This window comes from Odocoileus virginianus, chromosome 22 (assembly GCF_023699985.2).
Source record: "Odocoileus virginianus isolate 20LAN1187 ecotype Illinois chromosome 22, Ovbor_1.2, whole genome shotgun sequence".
In the NCBI taxonomy this organism is placed as follows: domain Eukaryota; kingdom Metazoa; phylum Chordata; class Mammalia; order Artiodactyla; family Cervidae; genus Odocoileus; species Odocoileus virginianus.
In genome coordinates this window covers 31,531,594-31,548,179 of record NC_069695.1, presented here as the reverse complement: position 1 = coordinate 31,548,179, position 16,586 = coordinate 31,531,594, and the positions used below count along the sequence as shown (strand labels likewise).

At 38.3% G+C, this 16,586-nt stretch overlaps 1 protein-coding gene across 4 annotated transcripts in view; it reads left to right on the top strand.

The window, feature by feature from the left end:
- LOC110142693 (desmocollin-2) overlaps nucleotides 1–4,742 on the top strand; it is a 35,471-nt gene extending 30,729 nt beyond the window's left edge. For 2 of the 4 annotated variants that reach the window (XM_070452783.1, XM_070452782.1), the window contains exons 15-17: nucleotides 1,372–1,662; nucleotides 2,194–2,239; nucleotides 2,327–2,445. In XM_070452783.1, coding sequence (XP_070308884.1) covers nucleotides 1,372–1,662; nucleotides 2,194–2,229 — 327 coding nt within the window. In that variant the 3' untranslated portion in view covers nucleotides 2,230–2,239; nucleotides 2,327–2,445. Of the gene's footprint in view, nucleotides 1–1,371; nucleotides 1,663–2,193; nucleotides 2,240–2,326 lie in introns of all 4 variants that reach the window. The other 2 variants (XM_070452781.1, XM_070452780.1) reach the window with 1 other exon arrangement.
- Nucleotides 4,743–16,586: the final 11,844 nt, after the last annotated feature.

Genomic DNA, 16,586 nt, shown 5'->3' with positions numbered 1-16,586 from the left:
AGCTTACAATATATAACATGTCATCAGCTGCAGGGGACAAATCAAATGACATTGATCCCATGGTGATATGTGGCATTTCAATTTGGCCATGTAATGTTACTTAATAGTAAAAATCCTTTGGCATGTCGTTATTTTTTTTTTCCTATTTCAAATGTATCACGGCTTCAACTTTAAATCCTGTCTTTTTTATATATTGAAGCTGCTGGTTGTGCTGTAAAAGGGTTTCATTTAGTTATTCACCGATCATCAGCATAATGGTTTTTTTTTTTTCTGGCAGCAGCCATAAAATGGCTACAGGCTTTGATCATCGTGGGAAGAACTTTAATGGAGGCTTTCAGGCTCTACTATGGGTTAGAAAGGAGCCTGCGGTCAAATATATGAAGCAATCATGCTAACAGGTGATTGCACTGCTTCAGCATTGAGTTCTAGCCTAGTATGTGGATGAAGGAAAGAAGTGAAGTGAAAGTCACTCAGGCGTGTCTGACTCTTCGCAACCCCATGGACTATTCAGTCCATGGAATTCTCCAGGCCAGAATGCTGGAGTGGGTAGCCTGTCCCTTCTCTAGCAGATTTTTCTGACCGAGGAATGGAACCAGAGTCTCCTGTATTGCAGGTGGATTCTTTACCAACTGAGCTATGAGGGAAACCCTAGTATGTGGATGAGGAACAAATAAATTCCCTACCAAAATGTAATTGATGATTAGAGCAGAAAGGATCTAGAAAACAAAAGGCATCTAGGAAGGTATTAGAAAAAATGAAACTTAGAGTTTCCTATAAAAACATAGCATGGAAAGTTAGTGTCCAGAGCTTTGGTGTCCTTACTTTCTCTGCTGATTTGTTTTTATTAAATTATATGACAAGTATTTAATATTGCTGCTTTTTACGGCAACTTGTAATTTCTATTAATTTTGTTTCAGTTGAAGGGAACTCAGTTAGTCACTGAATAAAAATACCGATTATTATTTCTGTTTCTGTTCTAGTCAGGTGAAGGGACTGAATTTAAGCAGCATCAATCTGTGTGAGACAGTAGTGTGGAATCCTGAGATGTGAGATACTGGAAGGATTTCACAAATGAAGTTGTACAGTAGTCTAAGAAGTTATTGAAGAAGGAGCACACATTAAGTTTTCTGACTTAACTCAAGACTCAGATCACTTGACATCTTGCAGTTGGCTTCCTGTATTGGAAGCTACCTAGTGAAGTAGTAAAATTAAGGTGGTTAGGTACTCAGGGTTGCCAATACAGATTGAATCCCAGCCCTTGGAATGCTTACCTCCTAGCATGAAAATTCATGGCATTATCTGCATGGTTTGCTCTTTTTCTCATTTTTTGTTTTTCTCTGTATTTCCCCATTGCCAACTGTTTTGTTTCAGTATTCCACAAATGGTTTCACAACCCATGCTGTGGGTGGCTCTGCTCAGGGGATTTGTGGCACCCTGGGATCAAGAGTGAAAACTGGAGGGCAAGAGACCATCGAGATGGTAAAAGGAGGGCACCAGACCATGGAGTCCTGCCAGGAAACTGGGCATCATCACACCCTGGAGCGGTATAAGGAAGGTGGACAGCACACTCTGGATTCTTGTAGAGGAGGACCAATAGCAGCCGACAACTGCAAATACACATACTCCGAGTGGTGCTCTTACACCCAGCCCCGTCTCGGTGAAGTGAGTTTCCCATAAATCTGTTTTGCTTTCTTTTCAACTTTCTAAATGATTATGAAATGATTATGATTTTGATATTTCACCTAATGATTAATCTACTCATTAGAAATTTGATTTTCCTCAATTTTGATTGAATTGCAATCAGAGGTTAAATGGGTATTGACTTTTCTTCCTGTTTTGTTTGGCTGTTCATTCTTTCTGAAAGAATGAGATGATACTTAAATTCTTTTTCTCATGGCCTTGTGTTGCCATTTTCCATCAGACAAATCAGATCTTAGAGACCAACAGTGGAATCTGAGGGAACTCCAACCTGCAGTCACTGTGCCTATCTGGAAAGCTTTGAGCCACATGCATTCGGGTGTATGAATGCATTTCACATTAGCCATAATCTGGAAAGAGAAAGCAATGATAACTTAAAACAAACGCTTGCGTACTTGCTGCCACATGTGTGACTTTTAGAAACCTGCTATGTAGTGAATTAATTGATGGTGTGATTTATGATACAGACCAATCATGTGCATTTTTTATACATAGGAATCCATTAGAGGAGACACTCTGGTTAAAAATTAAACAATGAAAGGTAAATCAAAGCAATTATTTTTATGCTAGTAAGTCTTGGTGTTTAAAATAATAATAATAAAGTATGTTGTGTTTTTCCTCTTGGCAGAAGGTCCGGCAGTGTGATCAGGATAACACCCATATGCAAGCTCAAGACTATGTCCTGACCTATAATTACGAAGGAAGAGGATCAGCAGCTGGATCTGTGGGCTGTTGCAGCGAACGACAGGAAGAAGATGGGCTTGAGTTTTTGGATCATTTGGGACCCAAATTTAGGACACTTGCGGAAACATGCATGAAGAGATGAGTGCCTTCTAAATGGTCTACAAAAGTCAATGGTTTATCGTTTTTTTTTTTTTTTTTTTATAAGCTAAGTTTTTTTTAAAACATAGCAGATGCTGTATTTGGGGCTATTCCCCTTTATTTTGTTGGGATCTCTTTAGCCAAACGCGCATTCATTGAGGGATGCTGTAAATAACTACACAAATTTCCTGGCTTTTTCATAGTGTTTAGTTACTTATCTTCCACCTAAGGACACCTGCAGATAGACAAGAAAGTCTGCGTTTTTGTTTACATTTGGGTATAGTGACAGCAGCCAATGTATAGTGCAATACAATGTAATGAATTCACGTGTATATCATAGATTACTTGAAGTAGAACCAAATGGAAAATTATAGAGACCTTGCTCTTAATTTAATCTTCAGTTACCTAACATTGATCATTTGTATGGTACTTAAAGACTGCTGTTCTCCTAAACATTCTGAAGTGTTTATACTGCATTCTTGATGTTGTTTTAGTCTTGTAACATGACCTGTCTTCATAAAGCAAGTGTTGACTGTTATTATAATTCCATTTTGGTGGAGTTTAGTTTCTACCTTGTATTCTTTGTGAAATCTGGCACTGAATTACACTTGCTCTGTTACTCACCTTCTCCGAATATTTACATTTTTAAAAATGTTGTTAAGAGTGTATTTTTATTTCTGTGAGGTTTTGGTCTCCCGCTCTCCACTGCCCCCTCCGTCTCTGTCTCTCACCTTCTGTCTCCTCCCTTCGTTTCTTCATTTCCGTCTCCCTCTCTCTGTCTGTCTCTATCTTGTTTGTGTTCTTAAAGTTTTTATTTGGGTTGGAGAATCTAAATATAGTTAAAAGCCATCTCTCTTTCCTCTCTTATAAAGTTCTGTGTTTCTGTTTTATATAAGCACCTGTATTCTTGGCTTTTCTTAAAAATCAATGTAATGTTGATTTTTTGGTTTGAACTATTTTGGTGCTTGCTTCATTATCTTCCCTACAAAGACCCTTTAATTTTGCCACTGAATTGTAGAAATATATCATGCTTTTATTAGAGGCAGCGTTGTATGTTAACAAAGGGAATACTGTAATTAAAATTGGGATGTGGACATTTAGTATATAAGAGTATATTTGTTTGGTTCTTAGTTGCTCAGTGGTGTCTGACTCTCTGTGACTGCATGGACTGTAGATGCCAGGCTCCTCTGTCCCTGGGATTTCCCAGGCAAGATTACTGGAGTGGGTAGCCATTCCCTTCTGCAGGGGATCTTCCCCACCCAGAGATTGATCCCATGTCTCCTGCATCTCTAGCATTGGCAGGCGGATTCTTTACCATTGCACCACCTGGGAAGCCCAGTAGTATATTTAGAGTTCACTATTGCAAAGATCCAGTTTATAAATGCGAAATAGTGATGGTTTTTTAAATAAGCTTTGAAATGCAGGGATCTTAAAAGCAGTCTAAGAATAACATAGCTTTTTAGATGAGATAGCTAGTTACATCTATGTGTTTGTAAAGTTTTTTTTTTAATATTATAAGATTAAACTTTTTCATGAATGTAGAAGTGGTCCAAACTATTTAAATTTTGAATTAATAAGACAAAATTAAACTTATTAGCCAACCAAATTCCAGGCTAGGTTTCACAGCTGATTTCAATCAGTGAATTTTCTATCTATACTAACCATTAGACATTTAAAAAATATTTCTGATATTTAGAATTGTTAATGATATACCTGCTTTTGGATTCATAAGATTGGCTTATACCAATTATTTTTAAGAATTAACATTGGGTAGTTCATTGAATACTTTCAGTAGTTTTATTGCTGCTCAGTCAAAACTACAGTTTCTCAATGTTATTTATAAAATTCTTGTCCATGACTAGTTATGATAAAGTAAATCAGGTAGTTTTAAAAATCAGTGTGTTTGTTAATCATGTGTCTGATATGAGCTTATGGGATGGTGCTTTTCTTACTTAAAGAAGTGAGGTTCTTTTAGAATCCTGTTCTACACATTTTAGACTTTTAGAGTTTGATTTGGAGAGGTTTTTGGTTGTTACCATCACATTTATCTAATTTTACTGTTCTAAAGACTGTGATGCTATGGAATGTTGGTTAAATTGTATATTTTTTCCATGTCTGATTTTCTTCATCTAAAATGGGGGATAATAATAGAACTCCTTTTCTAGGGTTCTCTTGGGTTGGCTGTAAGACATTTGAATAAAAAATGGTTTTTAAGCATGAAAGTCACGCAGAGTGGTCCACCCAAAAGGCACTCCTAATAAAACTAAACAATTTTAAATAAGTTGCATGAACAACCCATTTCATGTTAACAAAAATCAATAAGATAATGGAAGGATTGTCTTTGTTGTTGTTTTGTTTTTGACTTTTGAGTATCTGTTAGTTGAACGTATGTTTCTTTGTAATGATCATCCAGTGACTGAGTCTTCTATTTCCAGTGTTTCAGAACATACATTGCAAAGATTGCTGAAGTATCTGCAAAGGATTGCTTTGTTGCAAGTAATATGAAACTACTTTGTTCAAATTGGATGGAAAGAACATCCACTTCTTAAAATGGGCGCTAATTCTGGACCCCTTTGAAAATTACATGTGCTTAAGACGATTCCTTCAAGCTTATTCTTAGCTGTTCTTCTAGCTTCTTCTACTAAGGAATGGTTTTCCTCAGAGGCAAGCAATTGCTTGCCTGGGAGTTTGACTCTTTGGCATTCACCGTGGTGTAACCTAAATGCAAACACTCCAGAAAGACCACCTTGATGCAAATGCCCAGCCCCGCCCTTATTGGCTGTGGGATTGGAGAAGTCACTCAGACTTTGAGTCTAGTTTCCTCACTTGTATGACCTGTACTGAGGGTGTTGGAAGAGCCTGCATTCGTGCTAAGTTGCTTCAGTTATGTCTGACTCTTTTCGACCCCATGGACTGTAGCCTGCCAGGCTCCTCTGTCTGTGGGATTCTTCAGGTAAGAATACTGAAGTGGGTTGCCAGGCCCTCCCCTCCTCCAGGGACTAGAAGAGTCTGCTTCATAACTGTCAGAATTAAAAGAGTTAATTCATGAAAAGACGTGGCACTGAGATAGCCCTCAATATATGTATTGGGCTTCCCTGGTGGCTCAGATGGTAAAGAATCCACCTGCAATGCTGGAGACCTGGGTTTTGATCCCTGGGTTGGGAAGATCCCCTGGAGAAGGAAATGGCAACTGACTCCAGTATTCTTGCCTGGAGAATCCCCATAGACAGAGGAGCCTGGCGGGCTACAGTCCATGGGGTCGCAAAGAGTTGGACACGACTGAGTGACTAAGCAGACATGTATGTTACCTGCCGCTGTTATCATAGGAAAGGAAGGTGCCATAGTTGGGAATAATCATAGATCCAGGCTCCACTTTCTCTTTAACTGACATCTTGCCACGATGTTCCCATTTATTTTCCCCAGAAGCTTAATCAGTGAGTGTTTTACCTGTGATAGTCTTTGAGAACTTCATGGCTAGTAATAGTGTCCAGGTCTCTCATTCTTGGTAGTCAAGAAGCTAAATCATATACACAGCCCACAAATCCATGTGATCAATTTTCAGACTTAAACGAAAAGCAGATAAAATTCCTCATAAGCCATACACTGGTGTTGGAAGCAAAAAAGGAAGCAAAATTTTAGAGATTCCTTATAAAATACTGTTTCAACAGGGGAAACCTACAGGGAATTGTCATTAGTTCAGTGCAGTCTGCATTTGGGGGTCTCCATGTAATCATTTTCTGCTTTTAGGGATCCCCCATTTTGATACTGGCTTTATCTTGGTTCTCCCCTCCACCTTTTTTTTTTCAGTGGAAAATCTGACTTTGACAACAAACTTTCCTTTAATCTCCATCTCCAGCCTTTTCCTGGGCTCCTGATGGAAATCTCAAGCCCAGATTTTTCCCTGGTCATCCCCTTAGGCAGTAATGTCCTGAGGACAAAACTCTTCCTTCTATGGACCTAGAACCATCATTTTTTCTACCTGCATGCATAACGAAGCTCTAAGAGGTTGCATGATATCTGTGTAGGTCTATACCTCTCATTCCGGTTCTTCTGTGAGACCCATGTTACTCTGATAACTTTTAACTCATTATGAGTAAAGACAAACAGTATGTTACCACATCCAGTCAGGCCTTCCTGAGTTTCCTGTCTTGTCTCCTTGTAAATTACATGAAACTCGAGAATTCTCAGTTTCTCTTTTATGCCTGCATGGCACATCCTTTTGTTGCCCCAAACTGCCAAACTTTCTGAGAATTTTAATCGCAGTTTCATTTGTTCATTTTTTTGCATACAGTTATTTAATGTCTTCCCAGTACCACCATGGAAGGCCTTCCTAATACAGACTGTGCTCATATGTCAGAAGGAGCAAGCTGAATTGGCTATGCTCGGTGTCCACATTGGCACGGGACAAGGCATGGTCCCTTGTGCTCCTGCGGAAAATCTGTACAAAGCTAAGAGGTTAGAGCTTTAGAGTTTCTGCTGGTTGCCTGCCTACTCTTAGTTATGTTAGAATGCAGGAATGAGGATGGGGCAAAATGCTGATTCTGTCACACTTGACTAAGAGTAGCAAATTTCAGCATTTGCTGGCACTGTCTTTTAGAATGTGGGTTAATAGATCATTTGCTTCAGAATCACCCATGGTGTTTGTTAAAATAAAGATCTTGTATTGAATCAATCACAGGGTTGACAGGCTATTGAGAAGAAGTATGGAAGGCTGCGCTCTTTCATAAATTGCCTAGGTCACTTTTACAGCCTCTAAGTCTGAGAACCACGGAGAGGGATTGGTAACTGGATTTAGGTAATTATTTGGAAGCTTATGAAACAAGTGTTTTAAGTTTGCGTCTTCAGATCAGCTGCTTTGTGCAAAATGCTGGAAATGTATCAAAGTTGACACATGTGAGTTTGTAAAATCCCATAATTTTGGTTAACTAGCCATTTCTGAGTGAATTTTCTGCTCTGTGATTCCTGCCAACCACATGGAGGGGAACTAGAGGCAAAGTCTTATGGTAGGATCATGGGATGAAGATACTAAGTAAAAACACTCAATAACAATGAACTAATTTTGCTGCATAAATGCTGCTAGCCAATAAAATACATGCAAATTATGTTGTATATATTCCCAGAACAAACCAGGGTTGTCAGATCTCCAGAGACAAATGGGATAAGGAGGTCAGCATCAGGTGCCACAGCTGACTCTGTCTATTAAATGGCAGATACTTGGCTGTTACGTGGACGCTGTGACAGGTAGGGTGACAGGCACTGATCACTGGATAACCATGATGGCTAGGAGCTTCAGAGGGCCTTATGAAATAGGACAGGAGCTTGGGGAAGAGTTAAGACTTTGGCTTAAAGAATGTTTCCCGTGGGAAGTGGGCCAGCTGGAAAATTGCTGAGAACCAAGGACATGAGGTGAAGCTATGGGGAATGAGATGTTGTGAAAGCTGGAGTTGAAAGGAGAGTGATGGGGTCAACCTACAGAACTTTGGTGCAGAATTACCAGTCAAAACAGGTAAAACGAATTTATCCTGACAAGGTGAGTTAATGGTGCAAAGACTCTACACACACGCAAGGATGTTTAGCTCACTGGCGTGAGATATGTGGATAATTGGAAGTAAGCTCAATGTCCCACGATGGGAAAATAAATGATTTGTAATACATTATTGTGATACAAGGTACTATAATTGAGAATAATGAATGTGGTGACCATGCACCCTAACTCTGTAGTCTGAAAGACATGAATCCAGATTCCAACTTTGTTTTCACTGAGGAGCCTTGGTAAGTAATGGGAGCCTCAGAATTCTTATGTATAACATGGGGACAAAATAGGAAGAAATGAAGTAATACATGTGAAGATTCTTTCTTAATGCTTGACTCATTAATGTATTAATAAATGTAGCTATTATAGTTGTGATGATGATAATGGAATAGAAGACTATAGTCCATGGAGTCGCCAAAGAGTTGGACATGACTTGGCAGCTAACCAGCAACAGCAAAATTTTATTTTGAAGGCTATTTAAATAAGAAAAGGTATAAAATATAGTTTTTTTATGAAAAAGTAGAACTATTCTCTAGATCAGTATAATTCCAAATTCATAAATGTAAAACTATGTAATATACTAAAATATTGAGTGGTAATCTCAGATGAAATATTTCTTCATTATGTTTCTGTATTTCCATTTTACAGTGAGTCTTTATTGTAAAATCAGGGGAAATTAATAAATAACAAAAGTTCATGGACTTTAGGCTTTTGGAGATTTATAGACATCCGAGAAAAAGAAAAAAATAACTTTAAATTTTAGCCTTACAACATCAAGGCTACAGTGAACATACTACATTCATAGTAAATAATTGAGTTGACGCAAAAAAAATTTTTATCATTTCATAATAATTGAGTGCACTCATGTTTTGGGGCTAAAATTTTTATTTTGTGTGTGTGTGTACTCAGTTAAGTCCAATTACTTGCAACCCCATGAACTGTAGCCCACCAGGCTCCTCTGTCCATGAGATTATTCAGGCAAGAATACTGGTGTGTGTTGCCATTTCCTCCACAGGATCCAACTCTTGTCTCCCGAGACTCTTGCATTACAGGCTGATTCTTTACCACTGTGCCACATGTGAAGTCCTTTAACACGCAAATTTTATTATCATTAAATTTTCACATGCTGGCTAGACCAAGAAAAAGTAATCAATTTTCTAGACATGCCAAATGAACTATTTCAAATATTTGCATGAGTGCAACCGTGAACCAAGTAAATTGTTCATTTGTAGTAAGCCAAGCTTTACCACTTCTTCCTACCACGGACACAAAGTTAAGACTTTAAAAAAAAAAAAAAAAAAAAAGACTTTCGGAAGACTGCTGAAAAAGTAATTATTTTAATATCTCCTTTACACAACATTTCCATATAAGCTTCAGTAATTTAAATTCCTTCTTTCTGCATGACGCATATAGAAATGTTTTAGAGTATAAATATCATTTTAAAACTTCTAATTAATAAAATTATTTCCAAAACTCTTTATATGGTTCATTGACTGTTCACAATAAAAGAATTTGGATAGTTTCCTAGAACAGGATTTAACTTGCAGATACAGTTTAATTTTTTAATGGTTATAATTGAGTGCTGTTTCTTACAAGAATAATAATAATTTAAAACCTGCCAGTGCATCTTTACATTTAAGCGGGAAAGAAAAAAAGCAACACAATGAGTTTCAACCATTTTTGTTTTTAACAGATTATCTCCATAAATTTTATTTTTAAGAAAAAGGAATATGGGTCCAAATTCTGAATTTTTATCTCCACCGTTTTGGAACTCATCTGCATCTTTAGCTAAATCACATAATTTCTTCTTTGGGTGTATGTTTCTTCAGTAAAATTAGAAGTTAGACTAGATTAACTTCCTTGGTAGCTCAGATGGTTAAGAATTTGCCTGCAATGCAGGAGACCCAGGTTCTATCCCTGGGTCAGGAAGATCCTCTGGAGAAGGGAATGGCTTACCCACTCCAATATTCTTGCCTGGGAAATCCCATGGACAAACGAGACTGGCAGGCTACAGTCCATGGGGTTGCAAAGAGTCGAACATGACTGAGTGACTTAACACACTGCTGCTGCTGCTAAGTCGCTTCAGTCGTGTCCGACTCTGTGCGACCCCATAGACGGCAGCCCACCAGGCTCCCCTGTCCCTGGGATTCTCTAGGCAAGAACGCTGGAGTGGGTTGCCATTTCCTTCTCCAATGCATGAAAGTGAAAAGTGAAAGTGAAGTCGCTCAGTCATGTCCGACTCTTAGCGACCCCATGGGCTGCAGCCCACCAGGCTCCTCTGTCCACGGGATTTTCCAGGCAAGAGTACCGGAGTGGGTTGCCATTGCCTTCCCCGACTTAACATGCTAGACCAGATTAAATATCTAGTCTCTTTGTTATAATTTTCTATTATCCTGTTAATTAAATATGAGTGAAGTGGTAATTCAGTCATGGTTTATCACTGATTTCCAAACGTCCTCCAAGTCAAAGAGGTTGCATTGCAGCATCTGTGGTGTGGGGGAATGTACGTCAAGGACTGGGAAGGGTAGTTGGATTAGTCTGGTGTTGCTTCCAGGATAACATGAAGCTGGTAAGTGTCTCTGATAAAATGTCTTTAACAGACAAAATGCACAAGTCTATCCAAAAACTCTACTGATGCTTAGATTTATATACTTGTCTGGATATGTGCCTAAAACTCAAATACTTAAAAAGTTCTCTTTTGCCTTTTTTTGGGCCTCAATTCCTTTAGGAATTCTTCCAATAACATTTTGGCAATTTTCAGTCTCTTGCAAAACCCTTCTACTTTTTCATTCTTTTTTTGTTCTCACCATTTCCTTCCTTTCTCGACTTCAGTTTACTTATTCATTACTATATTCCATTATAACCTCAACTTTCCTTTTCCGTCTTTGTAATTACTCAGTAAAACCCTATCACTGGATAAACCCCATTTGCCAACTATTTCATGAATTTTACTTGAACATGGCTCAAGCAGAAAAAACAAAACAAAACAGTTAACCATGCTGACTCTCACAATTCTCCCGTTACCCAAGTTCAGGGTTTTTCAAACAGTGAGACACAGACAACTGGCTGAAACACAGCCAGTTAACTTGAGAAATGATCACCTGCATTATTAATGAATTAGAAGGCGATGAACAGAAAAGGTCACTGTGTGTTACACATGGGGATAGTAGGTATTATTTATGAAATTTAGGTTCCAGATTATATGTATGAAATGTGTACCAGTTTCACAACATTAAAAATACTTCTTGTCTAGTAGAGTCAATAATTCAAAAGACTGGTCTGGTCAATTTGCTATTTTACACCTACTCTTTGCATAAGTCTCAACTGACCTTCCTCACTTGGCAGATAACTTTGTATCTGCTTGTAATGGCAAAATAAAAACAGAAGAGAACTCCCTTATCTTTCCACCACCAACTCTACCAGACTCCAACTATACCATGTAATTTGACCTCCATCCTTTATAATAGTTGAATTTCTCTCCTTCCCTTTAAGGCAACCTCTCCAATAATACACTGGTTCCTATGCCCTTTTGCTTCCTCAAGATGTTTGTTCAAGAAATTAAACCTCTCCACTGTGCGTGTGCGCTTAGTCGCTAAGTCATTTCCGACTCTTTGGGACCCCACAGACTGTAGCCTGCCAGGCTCCTCTGTCCATGGGATTTCCCAGCAAGAATACTGGAGTGGCTTGCTATTTCCTCCTCCAGGGGATCTTCCTGACCCAAGGATAGAACCCGAGTCTCCTGTGTCTTCTGCATTGCAAGAGGATTCTTTACCTGTTGAGTCACTGAGGAAGCCCAAACCTCTCCTACATTATCTGTAATATGTTCTGGCCTGGATCATTTCCTGGATCATTTTCTTTCCTGGATCATAAATAAAAATGCTTAATGGAAGTAATAGTTAGCATGAATATAGTAGTTTTTATGTACAATACTGTAAAGACTTTACATATGTTAATTATTTTTATACCCATTCAAATTAGGAACTATTTTTTTTTTTTTTAGGAACTATTATTATCCCCATTTTATGGATGAGAAAAGTGAGACAGAAATGTTAAATGACTACTCAGGATAGTGGTACTAGGATGTGATAGAACCTGACTCCATGTGATAGCAATCTGACTCCAGAATCTACGTTCTTAACCACTCTGCAATTTGCGTCTTTGTAAATACAACTTATTTACCTCAAGTTGCTCTTCGGCTATTGCCTCATTTTCTGTCCCCCTCCATAGAAAAACCTACATAACAGAGACCTGAATGATGTTGTTGCAGAAGACTTTGAGTCCCGTAGAACATCTTAGAACCCAATTTCAAATTGCTTAGGCTGACAGCTCCACATACCTGCCTCAAACTTTATACATCCAAATAAAACCCTTTGAATCTTAAGCCAAATTCTGTCCCATTTCCTTCACTCGTTTACTCATTGTGTTCATACTGCTGCTTAGTCCAAAGCCCTTGCCTGACACTCTTGAATCTTCTCTTTCTCTCACATCCCATCTCCAATCTATTGATGACTCCTATGAGGTCTAATTTCAAGTTATATCACAAATCTAAATTTCATCACTAGTTTCTTACATCAGCCATAATTGATTTATAAAATATATAAATCAGATCATGCCTCCCTCCCTCACCACTACCCAAAAATCTTTCTATACCTTTTTTTTTTTTTCCCCAAGAGGCTTTTATACATTTTTATGAGCAGATGAGATTTAAAATAAAGCCTAAACTCTTTACCAGGGCCTATGAGGTTTTTTTTTTCCCCTTTGTTGATTCTTTTTTACCACGTTATGTGCTAGCAGCCTTCATTCCACCCCAGCACCTGTAGGCGTCTCTGTGTTCTCGGAACAGACAAGCTTGTTCTTAATATCCAGAGCTTTTGCACTCGCTATTCTCTCAGACTAGGATGCTTTTCTTCCAGATTACTGGTCCCCTCTATCATTCAGATCTCCAAGCTCGCATCTCGGTAAATGTCTCTAGATGGCCATACTGTATAAAATACCCATTTCCCAGGATATTTAAACTAGCTTGGGTATCAGGGCTGTTTGGTCTTGCTAAAAGAGGAGTGGCAGAAAGCTTATGGTTTCAGGAAGCATGCCTTCACTGCTGCCAGTTACCTGTGCCTTGAGAACATTTTTATTTTTATTGTCCCACTTGAAACTGTGGAATGGAAAACCAAAAAGGTAGGCAAGCCATGAGCCAAAGTAAGAGATTTTTTAAAATAAAAAACTCAAGGGGAGGGTTTTGTACATCTATGGCTATATACACTTATGGCTAATTCATGTTGATGTATGACAGAAATCAAACCAATATCATAAAAAATTATCAATCAATTAAAAATAAATATAATTAATAAAAAAGAAAAATAGTCCCAAAATGTTAAAAAAAAAAAAACCAAAAAACCAAAAGGACTTTCCTGGTGGTTCAGTGGTTATGAATCAGCTTTCCAATGCGTGGGATGCCAGTTTGATCCCTGGTCAGGGCTTAAAGATCCCACATGCCACAGGGCAATTAAGTCTACACACAACTGCTGAGCCTGCTGGTCACAACTGAGACTGGATATAGCCAAATATAAATAAGTAAACACATAAATATTAAAACAAACAAAAACAAACCCCCAACATCCAGCTAGAAATGAGCAGACATATGTCAAAGGGACCTGTGATTTTTTTCAAACCACAGGTTTGAAAGTTATATCCTGATACTGCCTTGCAGTACTTAGTGGGAAGGCAATGGAAACACTGATCTTTGTCCTGTGTTTACTGTGTTACAGTGTTAAATTAAAAAGTCTTACATGATAGCTTTGGTTGTCTAAGTGGAATGAATACCAAAACAATACCTGATCTGTTTTGTTCTTTTTCCCAATTGCTGCGGGCATCAAAGTAAATGGTGAGAATTGTGTCAATTGCAAGCAAAGTCTTAATAAACTGAATAAACTGGAAATCATTTAAAACACCAAGCCCCAAGAGTTAGAATAAACATTCTTGCCTTGAAATAGGAAAATGGAGCCATTAGAACCTTTCTAGCCATGAATATTTCACCAAAGATAGGAAAATCTAGACCTAAATGAGTCTGTGTAGGAAATACTTCCTTGATATAGATTTCTTCCATAAGTGACTGCAATCCATAAGTGACTTTGAAAATAAGAATTAAAAAATATAGGTAACAATAGTCTAGGTAATAAATGAATCAGAAACCACAATATATTTCACCATGCTCACTATGAAAAAACTTTATGAAATATACAAAAGCAGACCTAAGTCTTTCTTGTAAAGTACTGATTAAATAGAATATATAAGTGCTAAAAAAGAGGGCTAAAAAATGGGGAAATGATTTACTTGTAGATGAAAAGAGGTTAGGAATTTACATCTTGGGAAAACCCAAAGACCTGAATTCTTGCAACATCAGTCTCATCATTTCCTAGGTTTTGTATCTGTCATCATATTTCAGAGTGAGTCAAGAGCTTCTACATTCCCGACTTCCCCAGTGGTCCAGTGGTAAAGAATCTGCCTGCAGTTGCAGGGGATATGGGTTTGATCCCTAGTCGGGGAAGATCCCACATGCCACAGTACTCGTGAGCCTGTGCTCAGAAACAGGAGAAGCCACAGCAAGAACTACTGATCCTGGTGATGACGTTCCTAAATTTGTAGGTAGTCTACTTGAGGCTCCGCTGGATTTAAGTTCATATACATGACTTTTGGCATGTACAAATTTCGTAACATCATGATGCCTTTTGTCCTAGGTAATCTACTACTGGGGACATAAGGGAAAGAAATGAAACTCTATGCCTACGAAAAGACTTGCACATGTTCATAGCAGCTTTATTCATAAATGATAGTATTAATAACACATTTACACACATATATACATGGTCAAGTTTCTATCCCTGGTTTGGGAAGATCCTCTAGAGGAGGTCATGGCAACCCACTCCAGTTTCTTGCCTTGGAGAACCCCCATGGACAGAGGAGCCTGGCAGGCTACGGTCCGGTCCATGGGGTCACAGAGTCGACACGACTGAGTGACTAGGCACAGCATACCTGGTCAAAACTTGTACATTTACATTTGTCAAAACTTTCTGAAGTGAATGCTTAAGATTTATGAATTTTATCCTATGTAACTCAGATGTAAAAGGAAAAGTCTTTTCTAAAAATTTACATGTTCAAAAGATGCAGAGATCAGAGACTTAAGAACTATTTACCCCAGGACAATTATGTCAAACAAATTAACAAGCAATTTAAAACTAAATCTCTAAACAGATGGGGTTAGAGTACCCAGATCAGGCTGACTTGAATCCCTGTTAGTTTTGGAGGGAATTTCTTCATTTTACTAATACTATGTTGTTGCTAAAAAGGTCTCTTTGATTTTGCCTCAACAATGGCCAAGCACAAAGGTTCACTATGAACTAAAGAACATTGATCCCACTTGTTCAAAATTAAAAGAAAGGATTGCTGCTGCTGCTGCTAAGTCGCTTCACTCGTGTCCCCACAGATGGCAGCCCATCAGGCTCCTCTGTCCCTAGGATTCTCCAGGCAAGAATACTGGAGTGGGTTGCCATTTTCTTCTCCAAAAGAAAGGATTAGGGGGAAGAATAAGCTAGAGGGCCATGGACAAATTTAGGGAAGAGAGAAAAAAAAAAAACAAACAACTGGCATATTCCTGGCCAATTCCCATTACACAGTATCTCCTACTTCTTTGAATAGAAAAGTCTGGAAAAATTCTTTCTGAGAGAGTCTAGTAGAGCAAGGCTCAAACCATCTGTTCTCAGGGAACACTTTGTATATTATAATAAAGGAATGTGGCTGAAAATAAGATGTCTTTATCTTACATTATGTCATAAGAACATGTGTGTACTTATCACTTTCCAATATCTCTCTGGAGACAGAAACCCTTATTCCTAGTGTGCCAAATGAAAAGGAAAAGTTGATATCAGATGACATTAGTGTCAGATATCTGGGAATATTGCTGTTTATTCAATAAGTCGTGTTCAGCTCTTTTGTGACCTCACGTACTGTAGCCTGCCAGCCTCCTCTGTCCATGGGATTTCTCAGGCAAGAACAGTAGAGTGGGTAACCATTTTCTTCTCCAGGGGATCTTCCTGGCCCAAGGATCAAACCTTGTCTCCTGCTAAGCCATCTGGGAAGCCCTGAAAGTTAAAACTAGAACTTGTCAATTAGGAAAATATGTAGCTTATTATTATAACACTGAAAGGCAAATTCAAGTATGATCCTTGAAAGCAATGCAAGAAAAGAACCTTGTCTTTGGCTTGTTCAGTGAACGCTAAGTAGCTAATAGGTGGAAAGCTACTGCTCATCTAGATACAGAAGGGCTTGGGAAACTGAGCAGCCTGAAAAGAGAAAGAAAAAATCAAGAAGAATAAATCTTGGGTAAATGACATTAAAGAGCAGATAATGAATAATCAATAAAATAAATGACTAATAGCAATAAATAATAATTGCTGAAGTAAATCATTGACTGCCCATAGAGAATTGGTGGGAAAAGCTGCTTCTCCCTTCCTGAGTGAGCTTCCGGAGCTGCGGGTCC